The sequence below is a fragment of the Mycteria americana genome, chromosome 24 (assembly GCF_035582795.1).
Source record: "Mycteria americana isolate JAX WOST 10 ecotype Jacksonville Zoo and Gardens chromosome 24, USCA_MyAme_1.0, whole genome shotgun sequence".
Lineage (NCBI taxonomy): Eukaryota > Metazoa > Chordata > Aves > Ciconiiformes > Ciconiidae > Mycteria > Mycteria americana.
Window position 1 is genome coordinate 5,269,283 of NC_134388.1, and position 19,218 is coordinate 5,288,500.

The 19,218-nt window shown below is 48.1% G+C and overlaps 1 protein-coding gene across 7 annotated transcripts in view; it reads left to right on the plus strand.

Moving 5' to 3' along the window:
* The window catches only part of GATAD2A (GATA zinc finger domain containing 2A), a 66,650-nt gene extending 56,169 nt beyond the window's left edge, over window positions 1–10,481 (plus strand). For 5 of the 7 annotated variants that reach the window (XM_075524453.1, XM_075524450.1, XM_075524452.1 and 2 more), the window contains 6 exons: window positions 2,011–2,142; window positions 3,306–3,494; window positions 4,353–4,632; window positions 5,191–5,480; window positions 6,334–6,520; window positions 7,445–10,481. In XM_075524453.1, coding sequence (XP_075380568.1) covers window positions 2,011–2,142; window positions 3,306–3,494; window positions 4,353–4,632; window positions 5,191–5,480; window positions 6,334–6,520; window positions 7,445–7,575 — 1,209 coding nt within the window. In that variant the 3' untranslated portion in view covers window positions 7,576–10,481. The remainder of the gene's footprint in view (window positions 1–2,010; window positions 2,143–3,305; window positions 3,495–4,352; window positions 4,633–5,190; window positions 5,481–6,333; window positions 6,521–7,444) is intronic. The other 2 variants (XM_075524456.1, XM_075524451.1) reach the window with 1 other exon arrangement.
* Window positions 10,482–19,218: the final 8,737 nt, after the last annotated feature.

Here is a 19,218-nt window from a genome sequence, read left to right on the forward strand (position 1 = left end):
AAGGACAGTCCCATCACATTAATGGCTTGGAGCCAGGTGGAATTTTTTTTTTTAACTCCCGAAACCCCGCTATAAGCTTTTTAAGAACGATTGGGGTGGGAGATAAAAGGAGGATGTCACACAGGGATAACTCTCATAAGCTTATTTTTCAGTGGCTGATCATCCTGATCCACTCTGCTGATAAATACATCCATACTGGTACTAACGACCTTTGGCGAAAGAGAATGCCATGGAGTTATGTCATAGAAATACTGTGGCAGCCTGTTGCCGTACCCTCAAGAGACTTAATTGTGCCCTCAGTATGATTAACTGTAAGAGCTGAGTGAATCATCTGATTTTCTCTTTTGGCTTGGTGGCTGAATGGCACATGATGGTAGGAAAGATCTTGGTTCAGACTAAATTAAATGAAATGTTGGAAAGCCTTGGGGAAGAAAAAAAAAAAAAGCAGAGGCAATTGACATCTGTCAACCTAATCTTCCTTTTGAGTGTCTAGTATCTTGTTTCGCTTTAAAACATTTTTTAAATTTAAAACACTTCTGGTTATTTACCTTGGGCTAATTCAAAACAAATTTCAAAACTGCTTCAGCACAAAATGCTTTCACTTGGAAAATGGCAACTCTTCATTTCAAAATCCCCTAGAATGCTATACTCGAGGGGAAGGGGTAAATTTGCTATCCATTTAGGAAACATTCACAAAACCTAAAGCAATCTGTCAGTTGGAGTAATCTCTTCCTTGAGGCAAGTTGCCTTCACTGAAGACAGCACTTTCAGAGGAACTGGACCACAAGTTAAATCTTCAGCGATCAGACAGCGAAACTTTGGTTGGACAGAGCAGAGAGCTGGGAGCTAAGAATCCAGAATTGAAGTTACTCTGTCTAACTTGCAGTGTTTGGGCAAATTAACCTAACCTCCATCTGCTTTTGCTTGACTGTAAAAACTACTAATTCCTGTGTGTAGGAGTGGAGTTAACATTTGGTCTTCAGTTGAAAGGCATAACAGAAGTGTTTAAAACTTCCCACCTGCCTAAATATGTACGTGTCGTGTACACATGGTAACTCATGAAAGTGGGAGCTTCAGTGTTTTTAGAAGTCTTCATTCACAGATGATGGTCAGTTTAGGGCTTGAGTGAGGGAAGTGGCAAGATGTGTAAAGCCACATGAATGGGATGGAGAGGTTTGTTGCTCTTGAGCAGTGAGTGCTTCTCCGTCTCGATTGCGTAGTGTTAGTGGTCTGCAGGCATGTAAGCGATGCATGAAACCGTATCACCTTTTATACCGGCATGAGAAACTTTGAGGATGTAATGCAGTCTGCAGCCCAAAAAGCATGGGCAGCAATTTTTCAAATTTCTTTAGCCTGACTCCTTTTCTTTTTCATTTTTTCTAAAGCTTTCCCCTTTTCCTGTCTCTTTTTTTCCTTCCCACATACGTGCACATGCCCACTCTGCTCACCTCCCTGGGTTCCTGCATCTCCAACTTCTGCCTGCCCTATGCTTCTCCTTGAAGACAGCAGTTTGTATTTCCCTGTGTTCTTACTCCCCCCAAAATACACTTTTTTCTTTCCTTTTTTTTTTTTTTTTTTGACACTAACTGCACTGAAGCCAGCCCGGCCATCTCTTGTCCTACAGTATTTCCATTGGCTCAAGACAGATACTGCATCCATCACATCAGCCAGAGAGGAGAGCTGCTCTCGTGTAGCCCCTGTTCTCGTACTCGGGTTATGGTGTGCCTCTTTGTGTCTCAGTACAGCAGTTCTTGAGTTATTGAATGTCAGCGGTGGGAGGGCAGATGAAAATGTTGTTCAGGACTGCTCTTTACCTTTTAAATCCTGTGCAGGATGAGAGAAAACAATCCCCGAGCGTGTAGCCAGACTGCCATCGCGTCCTTACCTATGTCTGTATTGCTGCGTAAGATTTCAGATACTGCTTTATCGGCACACTAAGCAGCAGAAGAGAGCATGCATATAAATAGACCAGAACAAAACAATGCGAGTAAACTATTTTCTGTTTTGCAGACCTCTTCTACGCGTATACCAGGCACTGTTATTCCTCCTCCCTTGGTCCGTGGAGGGCAGCAGACTTCTTCAAAATTGGGAACTCAGCAAAACACACAGATAGTAATGCCACCTCTTGTCAGAGGAGCACAGGTAAGTATTTACCTTGCGGTAGATCCGCTCTGTTTTTCCTTAATGCATCTTAACTATTTTCTTAGTCATCTTTCTGCTTGTCTGGAAGGAACCTATGAAGTTCTTCCTGGGATTTCTTATTGTGACTAGATGTATTGCTACTGAAAGATCCTGGATCGTGTTCCAGTTTTGCGTATTGTGCTATCCCATAACGCTTCCAGTGAAGCATGAGACAATCCTGTGGTGATGCAGGATACTGTCTTACCTGCACAGCTGCTTCCCATAGCTGTGCCAAAGCAGTTTGTTTGCCTTTCTTATGAAAGTTAATTTACAGGCTTCCAGCTTCACCCGCTTTTTAGGAGAGCGGCAGCAGAGGAAATGAAATGCAATCCCTCGTTCTTCCATTTTTTTCCCCTCATTATTATTTCTGTCATATCAATTTCACCTTTTCAAATGCTAAAACTCACTTTTTTTTTTTTCCCCTCATTGTGTCTGTCTTGCGATTGAGTAAGAGCTGCTGAAATGAGATAGTCGACTGGAAGTCTGAAAGTGCTGCTTTGCAGGGTCTTTATCACCTCTAATAGAAAATAGTGGAGTAGGAAAGGAGTAGGAAAGCAATGTTCAATTTGATACAGTCTTGTAAAATTATTACTTCCGTGGGATACCAGGAAAAAAAATATTTCCTTGTTAAATGAGGATTTATTTTGCAGTGAAAGGTCTGCTTTTATCTGTTGCATAGCCAGCATTGAGGAGGAAGGTAGAGATTTGGTATTTCATTTTCTTTGTCTTCTGATTATGGAGGAAAAACTCATTCTGAGAAATAGCTTTCCTAATGCCTTTAAAATGAAACGGGCTCAACAGCTATACATTTTGAAAGAAATTTGACTTGGAAACTTAGGGGTGTTGTTTTTGTTTTTGTTTTGTTTTATTATTATTATTAGGCACATTACAGTTTTGGCCGTAATGTGATGGCCTCACATGTCTTTCACGTTACGTTCTACTTGTTTCATTTTGACAGAGGGAAAGGGAAAAACATCACATTTGGACACGGATGTTAATTATCACGCTTTCTTTGCGTTCCCTGCCTTGCCTCATTTCCACTGTCTCATGTCATCCCATTTGACTCCCACCACTTACTTCCCTCTATCTAATCCTCCCCATCGTTCATGGCACCATTGCATCAGCCCATTTCTGTGTCTTCCCAGCAAATCCACAACATCCGACAGCACTCCAGCACGGGGCCGCCTCCGCTGCTGCTGGCACCGCGGGCATCGGTCCCCAGCGTACAAATTCAGGGACAGCGAATTATCCAGCAGGGTCTGATCCGCGTCGCCAACGTCCCCAACACCAGCCTGCTTGTCAATATCCCGCAGGTGAGTTCCATAAGATAACTTCCTGCCAAACGTAACGTTCATCTCGGAGGAACAGATAAATGGTTTTAATTACTGATTGTCTGATTACTGTCTCTAATTGGTGTGGCCTGCCATCATCTAACTGATGTGGTTGCTTATCGCTACAGCTGTCCTGCCCCTTGTTCTTCCCATGCAGTCCCTTTCTCTGTTCACATTCACCTCCTGTGCACAGGAATGAAGAAAAACAGTACAGAGTATTGGGAAGAAATACATATTTCAGTGAACTGAATTTTGTGCCTCATTTCACATTTGGTATTTCAATATGAAACTGTCCATTAGAATTTTCTTTTTTTTCCCCCCTCTCTTCCTTGAGATGCGTAAATGAATGTTCTGGTAAACAGAGCTCAAAATAGGTTAGTGCTCCTGTTTGACGCACCAAGAGATACTGAAGCAGCAACTTAACCTCGACCACCGATACTGGCATACAAGTGCTGTAGATAAAGAAAACAATTTAAAGTCAGTGCTTTGACAAAATCATAAAGAAAAGGACTCCTTTTTGGTTTTTTTCTTTAGAATTTCTAAAACTGCCTTATAAAAATGATCAGTAAAGAAAAATAAAGTTCTTTAGAGCGTTAGATGACAGGTACAGTGTTGCAGTGAACGTATGTATTGTGGTCTGTTTGGTCACCTACAAAAATAAGATTGAGAGGCAGGCGGTTTGCTCTAGTCCCAAGCAGCCAGCCTTCATCGCACACAAACAGCCCCGCGCAGCGCCGGAGCCAAGGCTGGTTCCCTCCCTCTCGATGGAGAGGAGCGCGCGTCTCGAAAGCACCAAACCATCTGGCACTTGTCGCTAAGCTGTGTCGTGTTTCCTCCCAGGCTTCACCAACTTCAATCAAAGGTACAACCGTGACATCCGCTCAGGCTAATGCTACTACGACCAGCGCCGCTTCCATCGTCAACTCCAACGACTCGCCGGCCAGCCGGCAAGCCGCCGCCAAGCTCGCCTTGCGGAAGCAGCTGGAGAAGACGCTGTTGGAGATCCCTCCTCCCAAGCCGCCTGCGCCAGAGATGAACTTCCTGCCAAGTGCAGCTAATAACGAATTCATTTACTTAGTCGGGTTGGAAGAAGTTGTGCAGAATTTGCTGGAAACTCAAGGTGAGATAGTGTTAAAAATGTTCCTCAAAGGTGAGGAGAGAACCTTTCCCATCTGGATTTTTATCTCAATAGCAGGCAGTAAGGAGTTCCAGGCTTTGCAGGATTAAATTGTCATACTCTCATCGAATCGAGGATTCACTTACTTGAATAATTTTTCAAGTGTTTTATTAAAATTTTTTTTAAAATCTAAAAAAAAAAATCTAGGAAAAGAAAGTTAGGATTTCTCACAGGCTAGACACTGATTGTAAAGATTTCTCTAAAATGCATCCAGTTCTCCCCAGAGCTGTTGACTTCCCATCAGCCACTTGTTTGTCCATCACCACTCAATTCTCTAACCAGTATCTAAAGAAGTATCTGCTGGATACCTACGCACATACTCATGGAAGTAAAAGAGTTTTTAAAGATTTAGTAATGCGAAAGGCTTCAGACAGAGGGGAGTTAAGGGTGGAGGGTTTGCTTTGGGTTTTTTTTATGCTGGAATATTCTTGAGTTTTCTCAAGTATTATTCATTCATAGAAGCCACAGATGGAGCTGAGGTAAGCTGGTTGTGTTCTCCAGGTAAAGTTTCGGTTGCTGTATCATCTCGCGAGCCCTATATGTGTGCTCAGTGTAAGACTGACTTCACCTGCCGTTGGAGGGAGGAGAAGAACGGAACCATTATGTGTGAAACCTGCATGACATCAAATCAGAAAAAGGCCTTGAAAGCTGAGCACACTAACCGACTGAAGGCTGCCTTCGTAAAAGCACTGCAGCAAGAGCAGGAGATTGAGCAGAGGATACTGCAACAGACTGCGTCTCCTGTACAGACCAAGTCAGACCCTATAGTGCAGCACCACTCGCTCAAGCAGGTAAGGCTCCGTCCACCAGAAGCCAGATCTCGGTGACGATGGGGCAAGGGTCCCGTGGCTCCAAGCACAAGTGTTTGGTATGCAGCCATGAAATTGGTGCATGAACTCGCTTTTTTTAAGCTCCACGGTGTGTGTTTGAGTGTAAGCTTAAAACCGGGCTGGTTAAAGTGTTTTTTTGTTAGGTGGGGACCTGATATTTGCATTATCTTCTGAAGAGCAGAAGAGAGTGGTGCTTTTCTGCAAAGTCACTGTAATTATCCAGGGTGTTTAACTCATATCCTGCAAAGTCTGTTCCTGAATTTTCTTAGGATGTACCAAATGGAAAAAGGTGCTCTGGTGCCAAATACACAAGAGTAAATTGACCCAAGATAGAAAAAAAAATTGGCTTGAGCCAGGAACACGTAATGTTGCTTGTGAAGTTTTAAGGTGATGGTAGCAACCGTCCATGATAGGGACAGGATCTTGCACACCTTGTAGAACCACCTTTCAATGGGAGGAAGACAGGAGCTGCTTAAGTGCTGCTTTGAGTTGGAATTATCAAGGTACCGGTTATTTAGGACAGCGAAGTGGAGTGCTGCCTGTGTGTGGAGATGCTTACGCAGCACATTTTTTTGCTGCTTTGCAGTTGATTATAATTCCTCATCCTTACAGGTGCTTTCAGAAGTAGAAAGCTGATTCTTATTTTGTTGTAGAGATGTCTCGGAAGTTTTCAGCCCTGAAACTATAGGAATGCATTCCAGACTTGGCAGAAGCAGCCAAGAAAGGAGAGAGGGGCAGTAAAGATTCATCAAGGCTGTTGTACTTGAGAGACGGAGAACTCCTATGCCTCTCTTACCGTTTGCTCTCTCACCAGACTTCTAGCCAGATGTCTCGAGGTCCTCCTGGAGCTCCGCGAGGAGTGTTGCATGCATTTAGCCAGTCACCCAAGTTGCAGAATGCATCGTCTGCAGCAGCACTTGGGAGTAGGCCAGGTAAGCATGCTGAGAGACCTGTCAGCAAGGGCAGCGCTGCCGCCTGGAAGAAGACTCCCATCAATACAGGTAGATTTTTCTCTAAAGTTTCTTTTCTTTGTACTTACTAGCTGCTCTCTGTCCAACAATCATAGTTCTTTGGGTAAGGATGCTTTCTCTTTGACACTTCCTGCATGAAAGCCCGATGGTACCGAGGCTTTGCTCTTAGTGGTGGTGGTGGCACTTGCTTTTGGTGTGGTTTATGCTCATCAAAAGGGGCAATCAGGTGGTGCTACCAAATAAAAACTACTGCTTTACACATTTATAAAGAGACTAAACAGATGTAATGTCATCGTTGAGTCTGTACTGCACCGCAGGAATTTGTCATTCTGTTCTGGGAGTTTAACTCAGTCGTTTAATTTTGACTGGCGTTTTCTGTTTGCTGAAAGCGACATACAGTAAATGGATGTTTTTGCTCTAGGTAAGGCTACAGTGCACACTCCCAGCATCCCTCAGGATCTGAAATAACTAAAGCTGTTGCTTTGAACAAATGGAAATTATAAATTCTAATCCAGTCTTTTTTTTATATAGAAGAATCTGACTTGAAGAGTCCTTTGTGTTCTTAAGTGATAATTAGGATCTGCAGGAAGGAAACACTCTAGCAACTAGCTCTTTTGAGATCTACTTTCTTGCCCAGTATTGAATGGATTTCTTTTGATTTTTTTCATTCCTGACAGCTTAATTTATCATTTAAAACATGATTTCATTGCAGAGAGCTCTAGCCTGCTCAGATCTTCATTTCTGGTACAAAATCTTGCTCCTTTTTGTTCGGATGATTTTGGAAGCTTTCGTCTTCTGAAGGTGTCTGACCTTCGTGGCCAATAGTGCCCTGTGCTTACTTAGATGATCCGTTTTCATGTGGGTGAAATGAGTAGTGTGTTTTTGCCACTGTTTTGTCTCATGTTTTTATCATACTGTGACACTTGTTCTCTCTTCTCTTTTATATCTCGTCAGGTGGGGCTTTACCTTTTGTTAATCCTAGTTTAGCTGTGCACAAGTCGTCTTCAGCAGTAGACCGCCAGCGTGAATATCTCCTGGATATGATTCCCCCACGGTCCATCCCACAGTCTGCCACGTGGAAATAATGCAGAGGAATGCCTGAGAGGAAGACTTTTCCTGTTTCTGCCATCCTTTTTATACCACATTACAGTGGAATCTGCTTTAATCCCAGCTGGATATGCCCCAGGCTTTATAGGATGCAAGAAGACCACTCCTCATCCCATCGAGTGCTGCTGTCCCTGCTATGAGAAAATGACACCACGTGGGTGGGAAAGACTTAAGCTCATTTGGTTATCAGATTCTTGTGATTGACTGATGATGAAGGCTGTCAGGGAAGGGGAAGAATTCTTTTTTTTTTTTTTTTTTGGGCTTTATGTATTTAGTTTGGAATTTTTTTTTTGTCACCAGCACAAAAGGAGGACTAAACGACTCTCTGCCTTCGGTTTCTTTATTAATAACTACCCATTCACCAGGAACATGGTGTTTGTTCGTGATCGAGCATGGATGTCAGTTCAAGGAGAGAGGAATTTCAACCTGATCTTGCAGATGCATTTAGTGAGCCGAGTTCATGTTTGCTTTTCTTCCCTGCCCCTCCTCCAGCCAGGAAGGCAGTCGACAGATTATAATGTTTCCAAATCTTCTGATGATGAGCTAATGATAAATAAGTGCAAACTCAAATTCCAGTTGAGTACGTTTTGTTTTTTTTTTCCTAAGGGACTGGCTGCCACCAAAACTCGTCTGGTAGGTGGGAACCAGTGCAGGAGTCTCTCACTTTTGTTGGATTCTGTTTTGAATAGACTTCGAACTGTTGCTAGTCTAAAATCTACTTTACTGAATAGACAAACACCTTTGTTCAGTCTTTCTAATTCAGCGAAGAGCAGTTGGGCCTTTCATATTTTCCCAGAGACTTGAAAGTGAAACTGTTTTTTGATTATTTTCTTTTTGGAGGGTTTTTTGTTGTTGTTGTTGTTTTGAGCAATTTTACTCAAAAAGAAAAGAAAAAAAAAAAAAAAAAAGGAATTCCAGAAGCTGCACGCAATCAGAAAGGGCGAGTGGAGGGAGCAGAGGACCGGGAGGCTGCCGTCAGGTCGCAGGCTCCTTCCTCTGCCGATACCTGCCGAGAAGCGGCCGTTTCTGGTCCGTGCCGCGGTGGCCCGGTGACTGTGCCAGCACGTGTTGGGCACGTTGGGGGCAGGACTGCCTACCTTGATCCCTCTAGAGCTCCGTTCTTCCAGGCGTACCAAGCATGCTCCTCTGTCCATCACTTCAGTATTTCATTTTTGATAGAGCTTTAGGTAACCCTGCTTTAAGGACAGGTTTCTACGTGGTTTTAATATATTTTGGGAATTCCACAGGTTAAACTCAAATCCATCAGGTCCAGGTTTTTTTTGTTTTGTTTTGTTTTTCCCCTTCTCGTCATCTTCCCTCCTTCTTCCCTGTGCTTCTCCCAAATTAAAGTTGAATTCAAGTGGCAGAAATACATGCCTTACTACTTATGTTGCATATCAGTACTAGAAGTAGTGCTGATAAGAATTATTTGCAAAATTATATATATATATCTATATATCTATATATAAAAGAAAAGGGGGGAGGGGTTACTATTCAGTCTATGCTGAATCTATTTTCTTAGCAGTTGCTGTTAGATCTAACTTTAAACCAATAACTGTAGAGGGTTGTCCCCCTTCAGATCTAACTATTGCATAGTGAAAAAGAAAACTCGTTCATTTTAGCCCCTCTTCTGTTGTGTGAATATCGGTATTTAGATACTTTGAAAACTGTTCAGTAGCATAGAAAACCTAGTTTTGCAAAATGGTATTTGTTGCTGTATAAAGCCCTAGAATTTCAATTTGACTTTGTTTTTCGTTTGTTTTACAAATGTATATTAAGAGCTAAATGGGGATGAGAGGAATTGGTTTGAGTTTTTAATTTTTCTTTTCATTCCAAGATATTTTGGATTGGGAGATGTGGAGAGAGAAATTGAGTGCATTTTATTTTTGCACTTTGAAATATTATGAAAAAGTTTCAGTTCCTTACCTGTGTGCGGGTTTTCTGGTTTTTTTTTTCTCTCTTCTGACAAATGCCTGCATTATCTCATCATTGGTGCAAATGTCTAGCGCTGTTAAATCACTTGGGAAGAGTGCATTTGTTTAAAAAGAACAAGCAAAACTTCGCTAACTAAAATTCAAATACCTTTTTGGGAAGCCTGGACAACTTCACAGTTTCTTTCCAGTGTTGGGGTAGCTTTAGCTTCAGCTGATGCTGGAAAAAAATAGGGAATGGAAAGAGGGGCAGAAGTATTAAACCTGCCTGTTTTAAAAGCTATGTCAAAACCTATTTGGATACCGCCAGTTCAGTACAGCAGCTTGTAAATTTTAATTTCAGCACAATAGATAGGGGAGACTTAAAATAAGCTTTAAAATAATTGAGAAGACTTATTGTAAGATTTGGAACTGAAAATAAAAAATGAGTCTGCACATACTGTCTTACAAACGTTGCTCCCTCAGCAATGCTGGACTGCAGTCTGTTTTCGTTTAACGTAGAATAAAACCCTACAAATAATATCTTGCATATTGGGGTAGAATTATTTTGAAGGCTTTGGAAGTGAACAGAAAATACTACATGGGTATTAGCTGTCGGGATTCAAACCAGTTTTGACATCGTTTTTAATCCGTGGTTCTTGGAGTGCTGCAGGTAACGTGGAGGATATATTTATTGTGTATGTGTTTCTGCAAAGTTTTAGATAAATGCACCAGGAAAAGACTTAAGTGGTTATACGCGTGTTAAATGCCAGAAGAATTGCTTCTTCCGTTGTAGTAAAAACTGCATATTCATTGAGTGATGTTGAACTGGGCTCGCTAAGGTACCAGGCTAGGCTGAGAGAGTTGTTAAAACACTTGCTACAGTCTTTCCAAATCTCCTCCTCCCCATCTGTATGTTCCCCTTCTCGAAGAGAAAAAGAAGGAAAAAAAAAAAAAAAAGAAAAAAAGAAAAACCAACAAACAAACAGAAAAGCTCAATTAGATGGAACATTCACATAATGGTGTTACGCCCTAAAGGTTAAATCGTTTGGGAATTGCGAAGGAGGGGGGATTAGACACGCTTTTAAGAACAAATCTTTGGTTTATTTCTACTGCTGTCATGTTTGGGATTCCTGCCTCCGTAAGGGCTATTAGTTCTGCTGTAGAGCTGTCCGAAAGTCACCTCATCGGCCCTCTCCTGGAAAAAGACCATTTTACTTAAAGCTCCCTCAGAACAAGAGACTGAACGTGCTGCTCGACGGTCTAACCTGTAAGTCGGTATCATTCAGGTGGAGTATCCGGCATCGTGTCCTGTTTCCCCGACCCTCCACTGCTTCGCTGCAAACTGCTGCATGAGCTGGTTTGACATTGCTCAGATGCTGCTTGCTTCCCCCCTCTCCTGGGGAGAGGGTTAGAGCAGCGTTGGTTCTTGCAAGCCATATAACCTTTCTTTGAGACGTTGCGACTACAAGATTTTATAATACAGTAATAATGAAAATGACTATTGTACTTAGATTTTAGCAACTTGTGAAATAAACCCCGGATTTTCATTTGAAACCCGTGTTGCAATTTGGGAGCTGTGTGGTTTTTTGTTTTGTTGTTGTTGTGGGGTTGGTTGTTTTTTTTTTTAATTTTATTTTTTTATAACCTAATTTATTATCTGTTTGATTTCTGAGCGTTGGCGAGATTGCAGTCCTTTTGCTCAGAAACGCGACAAGGGGCCTGGTTGAACCTTTATTTTTATAGCGCAGTCAACTTGGACGGCTTTTCCAGTTCGTGTAAAGGGTGACTTTGCTAATTTTTGTATTCTAGGGATTCCTGTAAATGGCATTCCAGCTGTAATAGTGAGGAAGACTCTTGGTTAATCTTAAATTCGAGATAGTTTGGGGTTGGGGTTTTTTTTTTTTCTACAGACACTTTTATCATTGTTTTCGGGAACTGTTCATTTACCTTGGAGTTCTCAGACCTAGTTGTCACATTTTTTTGCTTACTAAGGAAAAAAAGAATTTACCAAAGTACAGTTCAGAATGGAAAATGGGGGACTTGGGCTGCAGAAGTGAGTAGAGCGCGGCAGGCGCAGGCAGGTCTCATCAGAAACCCTATTTGGCTCATTTGTCACTTTCTCCTTTTGGAAGGAGGGGGCACAGAAGGCATTTTTTTTAAATAATAAATATATAAATATATAAATATATATATATATAATGCAAAAAGACCTCAAGGAACCGCAGTAGTGTTTGTCTGCTTAAGGCAGAGTTACGCTGTATATTGCATTTAGCGAAATAACTTGCATTGTGCTTTTTTTAAAACAAGGAAAAAAAAAAAAAAAGACTTTATAATCATCTAACAAAGGAGTGTAACAGAGTAACGTTACGCCAGCGCAGGGTATGTTTTTGTCACTCGTATTTATTGTGACTCTAAATCTTTGATAATAAAACAAAAATTAAAAAAAAAAAATTAAATAAAGTTCCCACTAAAACCTGATAGACAGTTTCCATGGCAGAAGAATCTGAACTCAATAACTGTATATTGTATTGTGAGGGATTTTTAGTATTTGAACGACAATAAACAAATGGACAAACTGCTGGGTCTGCCTCTTATTTCGAGTCTGTCGGTTCTGAGATACATCTGGGTTCGCACCACTCGCGTATCGCCGAGGATGCTGGAGGTGAGGTTGTGGTCCGCTCCTTTCCTCTGGGGAGGGCACAGTTTCTTCCCCCAAAACAGGTGACGGGAGGAGAACGGACAAGGAAGGAGGAGGTGATGTCTCTCTGGAGGAGGTGATGTCTCTCTGGAATTCTATGGATTGAAATTAAAAGCCACAAACGGATTCGGCCTCCTCGCAGATGCCATCTCTGGATGCAGACGGGACGCACACGCTCTCCAGGCAGAAATGAGGCACCGACGCCTCTTCAGCCCTTCTCACCCTGGCATTGCTGCGCTCTGCCGCTCCCTTACCCTGTGGTTTTTATCCGTTGTACGTGTCCTGTCGTTCAAAACTTGACTTCCCGAGTAAGCAAGCTGGAGAAGACGAAACAAGCTGCCTGCGCTCTGCCTGCGTGCCACGCAGCGGGCTGGGAGCTGGAGAGCTCTGCCATTCCAAAACTAGAAATTTAACCCCGTGTTCCTCCTGAAATACTTCAATGCGTTACTAAGTTTATTTCGGTACTCCAGGATAACTCAAGAAGCTGGTGGATTGCTACCCTCTGGGAGGAGAAAGGGGAGATTTAGATCGCAAACTTGAACAAGAACATTGCCAAAATATTTTTCGCCCCGATTCTGGATAAAAACAAAGCTGTTGGAGCATCGCTCAGCGACCTGGGAAGTGCCGCAGGCACGGTGCGTAGCGAGTCCCATCCCCTGGGTCTCTCCTGGTGCTGGCAGTTCCCCAAAGCCGCTCCTGGTGTCTTTCGGCTCACGGCGATCTGCAGCAAGGCGAAGAAACAGCTTTGCCGACAGCCGTGTGTGCTCTGGAGTCGCTTGTTTGGAGGGAGAGAGGGAAGAAGGGGCACGGTTCCCGCTCTAGAACAAATCTCAGCTTGAAGGGAGGGGAAAAAAATACCTTTTTTTTTTTTTTTTTTCCCCTTCAGCTCAGGTTTCCATATGCAGCGTGTGCATTTGTATTGTCGAGGGCAAGACCACAACGGTAACTCGGGATTCATGCACGTGCTGGATCGAGCCCTGGCTGTTTGTCTGTCTGTCTGACACAGCTGGAAACCCCCGATCCTCATCGAGCATCCCAGCCTCATCCTGCCAGAAATACCCTGATCGCCCTTTCCAGCCTCGGTCCTCTGCCCCGTGGGAAGCGGGAAGATGCTGTTTCAAGGAAGAAGCAATGGCTGCTCTCTGGCTGTGCTCTGGCGAGCCTTCCTGATGGAAACGCCCGAATTTGCCGAGGATGCAAAGCGGTTTGTTCTGGGTGAGAGCAGGAATAACTCGTTTTGGCGTCGTAAAACCCGGTTTTGGAACTGCAAGAGCTGATGCAACGGGAGGAGTGTCCTGCAGGTCCTGCTGACGGCACGCGGGCGGCAGAGCAGCGAGGAGGAGGAGGTTACGGCACGGGGCAAAGCCCTTTCCCTGCAAGGGAAGCCTTGGTTTACGAGCAGATCTGCACCGAGAGCAGCGCGGGCAGAGCCGGGTCCCCCCCAGGCCACCTCTCCTGGCTCCACTGGATGCGACTGGGTCGGATCTCGGTGACCCGATCTCGGATCTGTGTTCACAGACGGTTGAAACGTTTGACCCTCATCAGGGTGGGGGGATTTTTCTTTTTTTTTTTTTTGTTCTTTTGACCTTCTAGAATTGGAAAATGTCTAAATTTCTGAATCCGCAAGTTCAGGGACCAGTTTAATTCAAGCTATTTCATTTTTCTCAAAGCTGTTTAATTGCTGCGCTGGTGAAGGCTCTTGCCGAGGAAGTCTTTTTATGCAAAACTGCTGAAGTGCAAGCTATTAATGCTAGGCTATTTTGGTACCAAAAACATCGAGCTACTGTGGATTAAAGCGGTAGAAGATGGCAATGTCTGAACCCGGCAGGCTCTGGGGGGCAGCTGAACCAGATAACATTGTAGAGGTCCTGTACCGCAGGTTAGCATCTCAAAAGTCACGGAGGTAATTCTATCGTGCTAATTGTGTGTGCTAATGTACACAGTGCTGGCATCTGAAGGGATAAGTCCACTACACTCCACCCTGAAAAACTCCCAGTTCGGGGGCTGTGTTAGGCGATGCAGCCACTGGAAATTACGGGTCTGCTGTCCCCAGCAGCCTGGGCAGGGGCTGAGCCCTTTGGGAGGAGGAGGAGGAAGATGAGGCCCTTTGGGCATCAGCGAAGCACATCACCTCCAGAGCCGGGAGGATTTCGGTCGCTCCCGCTAACCCTTGCAATACTGTCTGCAACCTATTTTATTCCCGTTCCTCCTCAGCTACAAAAAAGCCTTCCCTCCGCTTGTCGGGGCTCTGCTCTGCTCCCCCAGCTCTGCTCCCCCGCCAAGGGCATCCCCTCGGGAGCAAAGGAGCTTCAAGGTTCGTTTCGATCTTACAAATCCTTGGCCCGGTCCCAAAAGTGGTAGCGTGATGCGGCTGCCGTGTAACAGCGGGGCGGGATTGCATCAGCTCCTCCGCGCTCCCCTCTTCGGAGCCGGCTGCGGGGTCTCGCCTTGCTTGAGACGGCGGGAGCTGCTCCCTCGTGTCCCGCACCTTGACGTGCTCTCCTGGGCCGGGGAGAGGAGAAAAGCTTAGGCTGCGATCAATACAATCAAAGAAGGGAAAGCTTGGCTCTTTAAATACCTTCTTTGCTATTAAAATAAATTATAAATAGAAACGATGAACAAGGGAGCCCCTCTTCGTTATTACAGCCGCAGTAGGTTTAAGGCGTACCAGGGAGAGACCTATAAAAACCCCTTTTAAATACAAGTGAAATATTAAAAAGCTGGTTTTCATGTCAATCCCCCACTCCCTTCTCCGGACTTCGGCGGTGAGGGGGAGATGAGGCGGTCGATGCGTTTTAGGGCATCCCAGGCCGGAACAAATGGGGCGGTTCAGGGCAGGGATTGGGTGGGCGAGGGGATGCTGGAACCAGCCAAGCCCTCTCCTTCCAGGCAAATCAGATGGGAATATCGAGATACTGCTTAGCAAAAGCCCTAATCGCTGCCTTAATAAGGATTATTTGAATAAGGAATTCCATTCCGAAGGATAAAGGTAACTTATTAAAAAGGAATTTGTCAGACAACTCGAGCTGTGAAATAATAACTTCCAAAAAACAAAACAACTTTTCTTTGTCCCCTTTTTGCAGTAACAAAGCCTCGCTTTTTAAGTCAGGCTTAAAAGCAGGGCAGCGCTCGGTACCTCGGCCCTCGGGTGCTCTTCCCGGTGGCCGTCGTCCTGCAGGGAAAGGACCGAGTCCTTGAAGTCTGCTGCTAAAATTAGCGCCGGGTCTGAGCCTCCTGCTCTGCTAATGGCAGGTCTGCGAGGTCCGTGGGCGGCGGGCTACGAAACCGGCTTCTCCCGTGTTTCAGAGCGGCCGGATGGAGCCGTTTGATGGGATTTGTGAGCTTTTGAGTTGACAGCCCTAGAAAAGGGGAAATCAAGGTTTCTGGGTTCAGGCGGTACACGGAAACCACATCAAATGTGTTCCTTCCCCCTACGATGCAGAAATAATCCCATTTATGCAACCCCCAGTCCCGGCGTTCAGCACTGTGCCCATCACCCGAGCTCGGGGGGGGGGGCCCGGGGGACTCGGCCCGCTGCTCTGTCTGCTCCAGAGACCCCAACCCTGCTCGTGTACCGTCCTCGGCATAAGCCAGCTCCTCCCGAAGCGGATGCTGCGTGGTGCCCGCGTCACCCCAGGCTCTCGTCTCGGGGGAACTCGGGCTTCGGGGGGGATTATGACCCCCCGTGGATGTAAGACCCCAAGCCGAGACAGCCCCTCTTCGCTGGGCAGCTCTTCTCCTTATAGCAAGAAACATTATTCCCGGCAGCTCCCGTATCGTGGTGCTGCTCCTGCCTGTGCTGCCTGGACCAGACACGCGGCTTCCCGAGCGCTCTGCGGTGATGCGCCTTGCAGGGGGGGACAGGTCACCGTGGGGGGGGGTTGGTTTTGGTCGGTGCACCAGGTTTGCAATGCCGGGGTGTTGCTCCAGCCCGTCCCCCTTCTCCCCGCTGCAGGGGAGGCAGCGGAACAAAACCCCGATGGGTTTTGCATCTTCTGGCAATTAAGAAGCGGCGTGGAACGTCCTGGGATGTCTTTGCACGGAGGTAGCGGCCGGGCAGAGCTCTGGCCTCGGTTTTCCCTGTGGATGGGATCTCCCTCAGCCTGGAGCTCCCCCACTCCAGCCCAGGAGCCCCAACCCGGGGGGTCTCGGGGTCCTGCAAAGCCACCGGACCCGCTCAGAGTTAAAATTCGGCTTCCGAGGTGGAAGGGAGCTGGGGGCTTTGGGCTGCTCAGGGACGGGGGTTTCTCTCTGTAAATGAGCTGACTGATCTCTCCTGCTTTTCTTCTCCCTCCCCCTCGCCACGCGCAGCCAGGCTGGATCAGGGAGAGCGTGTAGGTGTCCTGCCAAACTCACGCCAGCTTCATTAGGATCATTTGCCAGCAGAAAAATCCCCAGGTAAGTGTTAAACACTCCGAAGCCAGAAACAAAACCCTATCTGCTGAGAAACGAGGATGAATTTCTTCCTCTTCCCCTTCCCCTCGTCCCCCAGCCGTGGCTTTGGGGGTTTTCTCCAGCCTTTCCCTGGTGTGTGCGGTGGGGCTGGAGCATCCGCAGAGTCCAGAGCCGGTCCAAGCCGTGCCCTTGGTGATTTCCCACTTACATCACGTCCCCTCCCGCAAAAAACCCCTCCGTGCCGCCTCCCCATCCCCTCCACACCTTCATTTCCCTGGCTCATTAGCTCAGTGAGCTTAATCATGAGCCAGCGATGGCTTTCTATCTTCTCAGAGCCGGGGAAACAAAGGGAGCGGGAGGTTTCCATCAGCCCAGGCATGGCGGGCAGCAGCCGCCGCCGCAGGGGTGGCCCCCCCGGGGGTGCAGCCTCTTCTCTGGAGCATCCTCAAAGGGAAAACCTCAGAGTCCGGGGGGAGCGGGAGCTCAGCACCCGACCCCACAGCACACGGGGCCCGTGGAGGTGGTGAAGGGACCACACGGGAGGTGGGGTGACGGCTCCCGGCGGGGGAACGTGGCCGGGGAGCGGGAACCCCCCGGGGAAGCTGCAGCTCGAACCGTGGCAGCGAAGGGGGCTGAGGTTTGACTCGACTCTGGATGGGTTCGGTGCTCCAAGCGTGAGCAAAGCTAACAGCAAGGGAACGAGGGGATATTTTGTTTTCTCAATGGGCCAAGCAGCCGCTGGAGATCTGGATTTGTAGTTGTGCCCGAAGGTGCAGCTTATTCCAGGGGCACCCACCGGGAAAACACTTGGACGCGGAGCTGACGCCCGTGTTTTCCCCTCCAGACGCGTTTCCCCGGGGGACGTCAGTGAGAATCACGGGTCGCCGTGGGGTTTAACTCCCATCTCTGCCAAAAGCGGGGGCAGGAGGACGAGGCCCAGAGCCAGCGAGCAGCTCACGGGGTGCCTGCTCCTTCCCCCGCAAGGGTCTTTCCCCGTGTCTCGGCTCGGTTCGGTTCTCCTGCAAATTCAGTTGCAATGAAATGATTCGGTACCGGGGAAGCCGAGCGAGTTGATCTTCTCCTGTAAAGGCTGAACAAGCCGCAGCACATGCGGAGGAAGACCCTGGCCCTGGGTGCCGGCGCTAACGAGCCCATGGGGTGGCTCAGGATGGGGCAAGGAGCAGGAGCCTTTCCCGCATCTGCCGGCGCATCCCGCGAGGACCACGGGCATCCCTGGGCTCGTCCTTCCCCGTGTCCTCCCCATCCCCCTCGCCCTGCTGGGCGGGCAGCCCCCGCTCCCCAGCACCGCAGCCCCCCCTGTGCCCCCCCTCGTGCCCCCCCCCAGCCCAGTGATCCCGGCTGCAGCGGGGCCAAGGCTCCATGGGCAGGATTTGGGCCAGGAGGCAGCGATCCTCCCCCCGTCCCACGGCTCCCACCCGCGTCTGCGAGCAAAGCGGCGCTGGAGAAAGCAGGGAGCTGCTGCCCGTGGGCCTCGGCCCAAGTGTCCCCCCCTCCCCGGGGTGCCCTCTCCCCCCACCCGGGGCTGCCCCCAGCATCTCAGCGAGCTCCTGCCCAGCGGCCTCGGCCACACCATCTGCAAATTTATTAAGTCCCAGCGGCAGCCGAGGGATTATGGCCGCCGATTAGAGCTTAAGACAAGAGTGACCTTGATCTTGAAACAGCCGAGGGCTTACAGAGCCGGGGGGGCGCAGGGAAAACCATCCTGGGGGCCGCGGGGTGCTGCGGGGGGCCTCACCCTGCTCCTGGCCCAGGACCCCCAGGCCAGGGGGGGTTGCACAGGTAAAACGGTGGGTGCTGGCAGCCGTGCCACCTGGAGCTGGGGGGCCTTCGGGCTGGGGACAGCGACAGGTTGGGGTGCGTGTCCGCTGGTGGGTGTACGCTCCCGCGTGAGCACGCGCTTTGGTGCACGCTTGCACGTTTTTTGGTGCACGCTTGCCGGTGGGTGCACGCTTTTTAGTGCACGCTTGTCAGCGCGTGGCTGCACTCTTGGTTCACGCTTGCTGGCAGGAGCACGCTTGCTGGTGCATGCTTAACCATGGCTGCACTCTTGGTGCATGCTTGCCTGTGGGTGCATGCTTTTTGGTGCGTGCTTGCTGGTGGGTGCATGCTTGCTGCTGCACGCTTGCTGGTGGGTGCAGACGGCTGGGGGCTGCCTGCCAGCGAGTGCACCCCACTCTTCGTCCCCCACCCACCCCGTGGCTCCAGCACCCGCAGCCGCCCCGCCCGGCCGCGCCCCGCCGGGGGTCTGGTCCCCCCGGGGTGAGGGGGGGGGGGGGGGTGTGCGTGCACCGGGACGGGGTCTGCACCGGGGAGGGTGGGGAGCGTGCACCGGCACCTGGCGTGCACAGGGGGGTGCGTGCACCGATGCGGACGTGCAGGGGCTGTGTGTGCAGGAGCCCTGCCCCGGTACCGGGCGTGCACGCAGGGGCTGAGCAACCCCGGGTGCAGGATCCGTGCGCGCAGCGCAGCGGGTGTCCCCGCTCCCACCCCCTGCCCGGGTGCTCGGCGACACCTCACGGCCGCAGCCGTCTGTCTGTCTGTCTGTCTGTCTGTCTGTCTGTCTGTCCGTCCGTCCGTCCGTCCGTCCGTCCGTC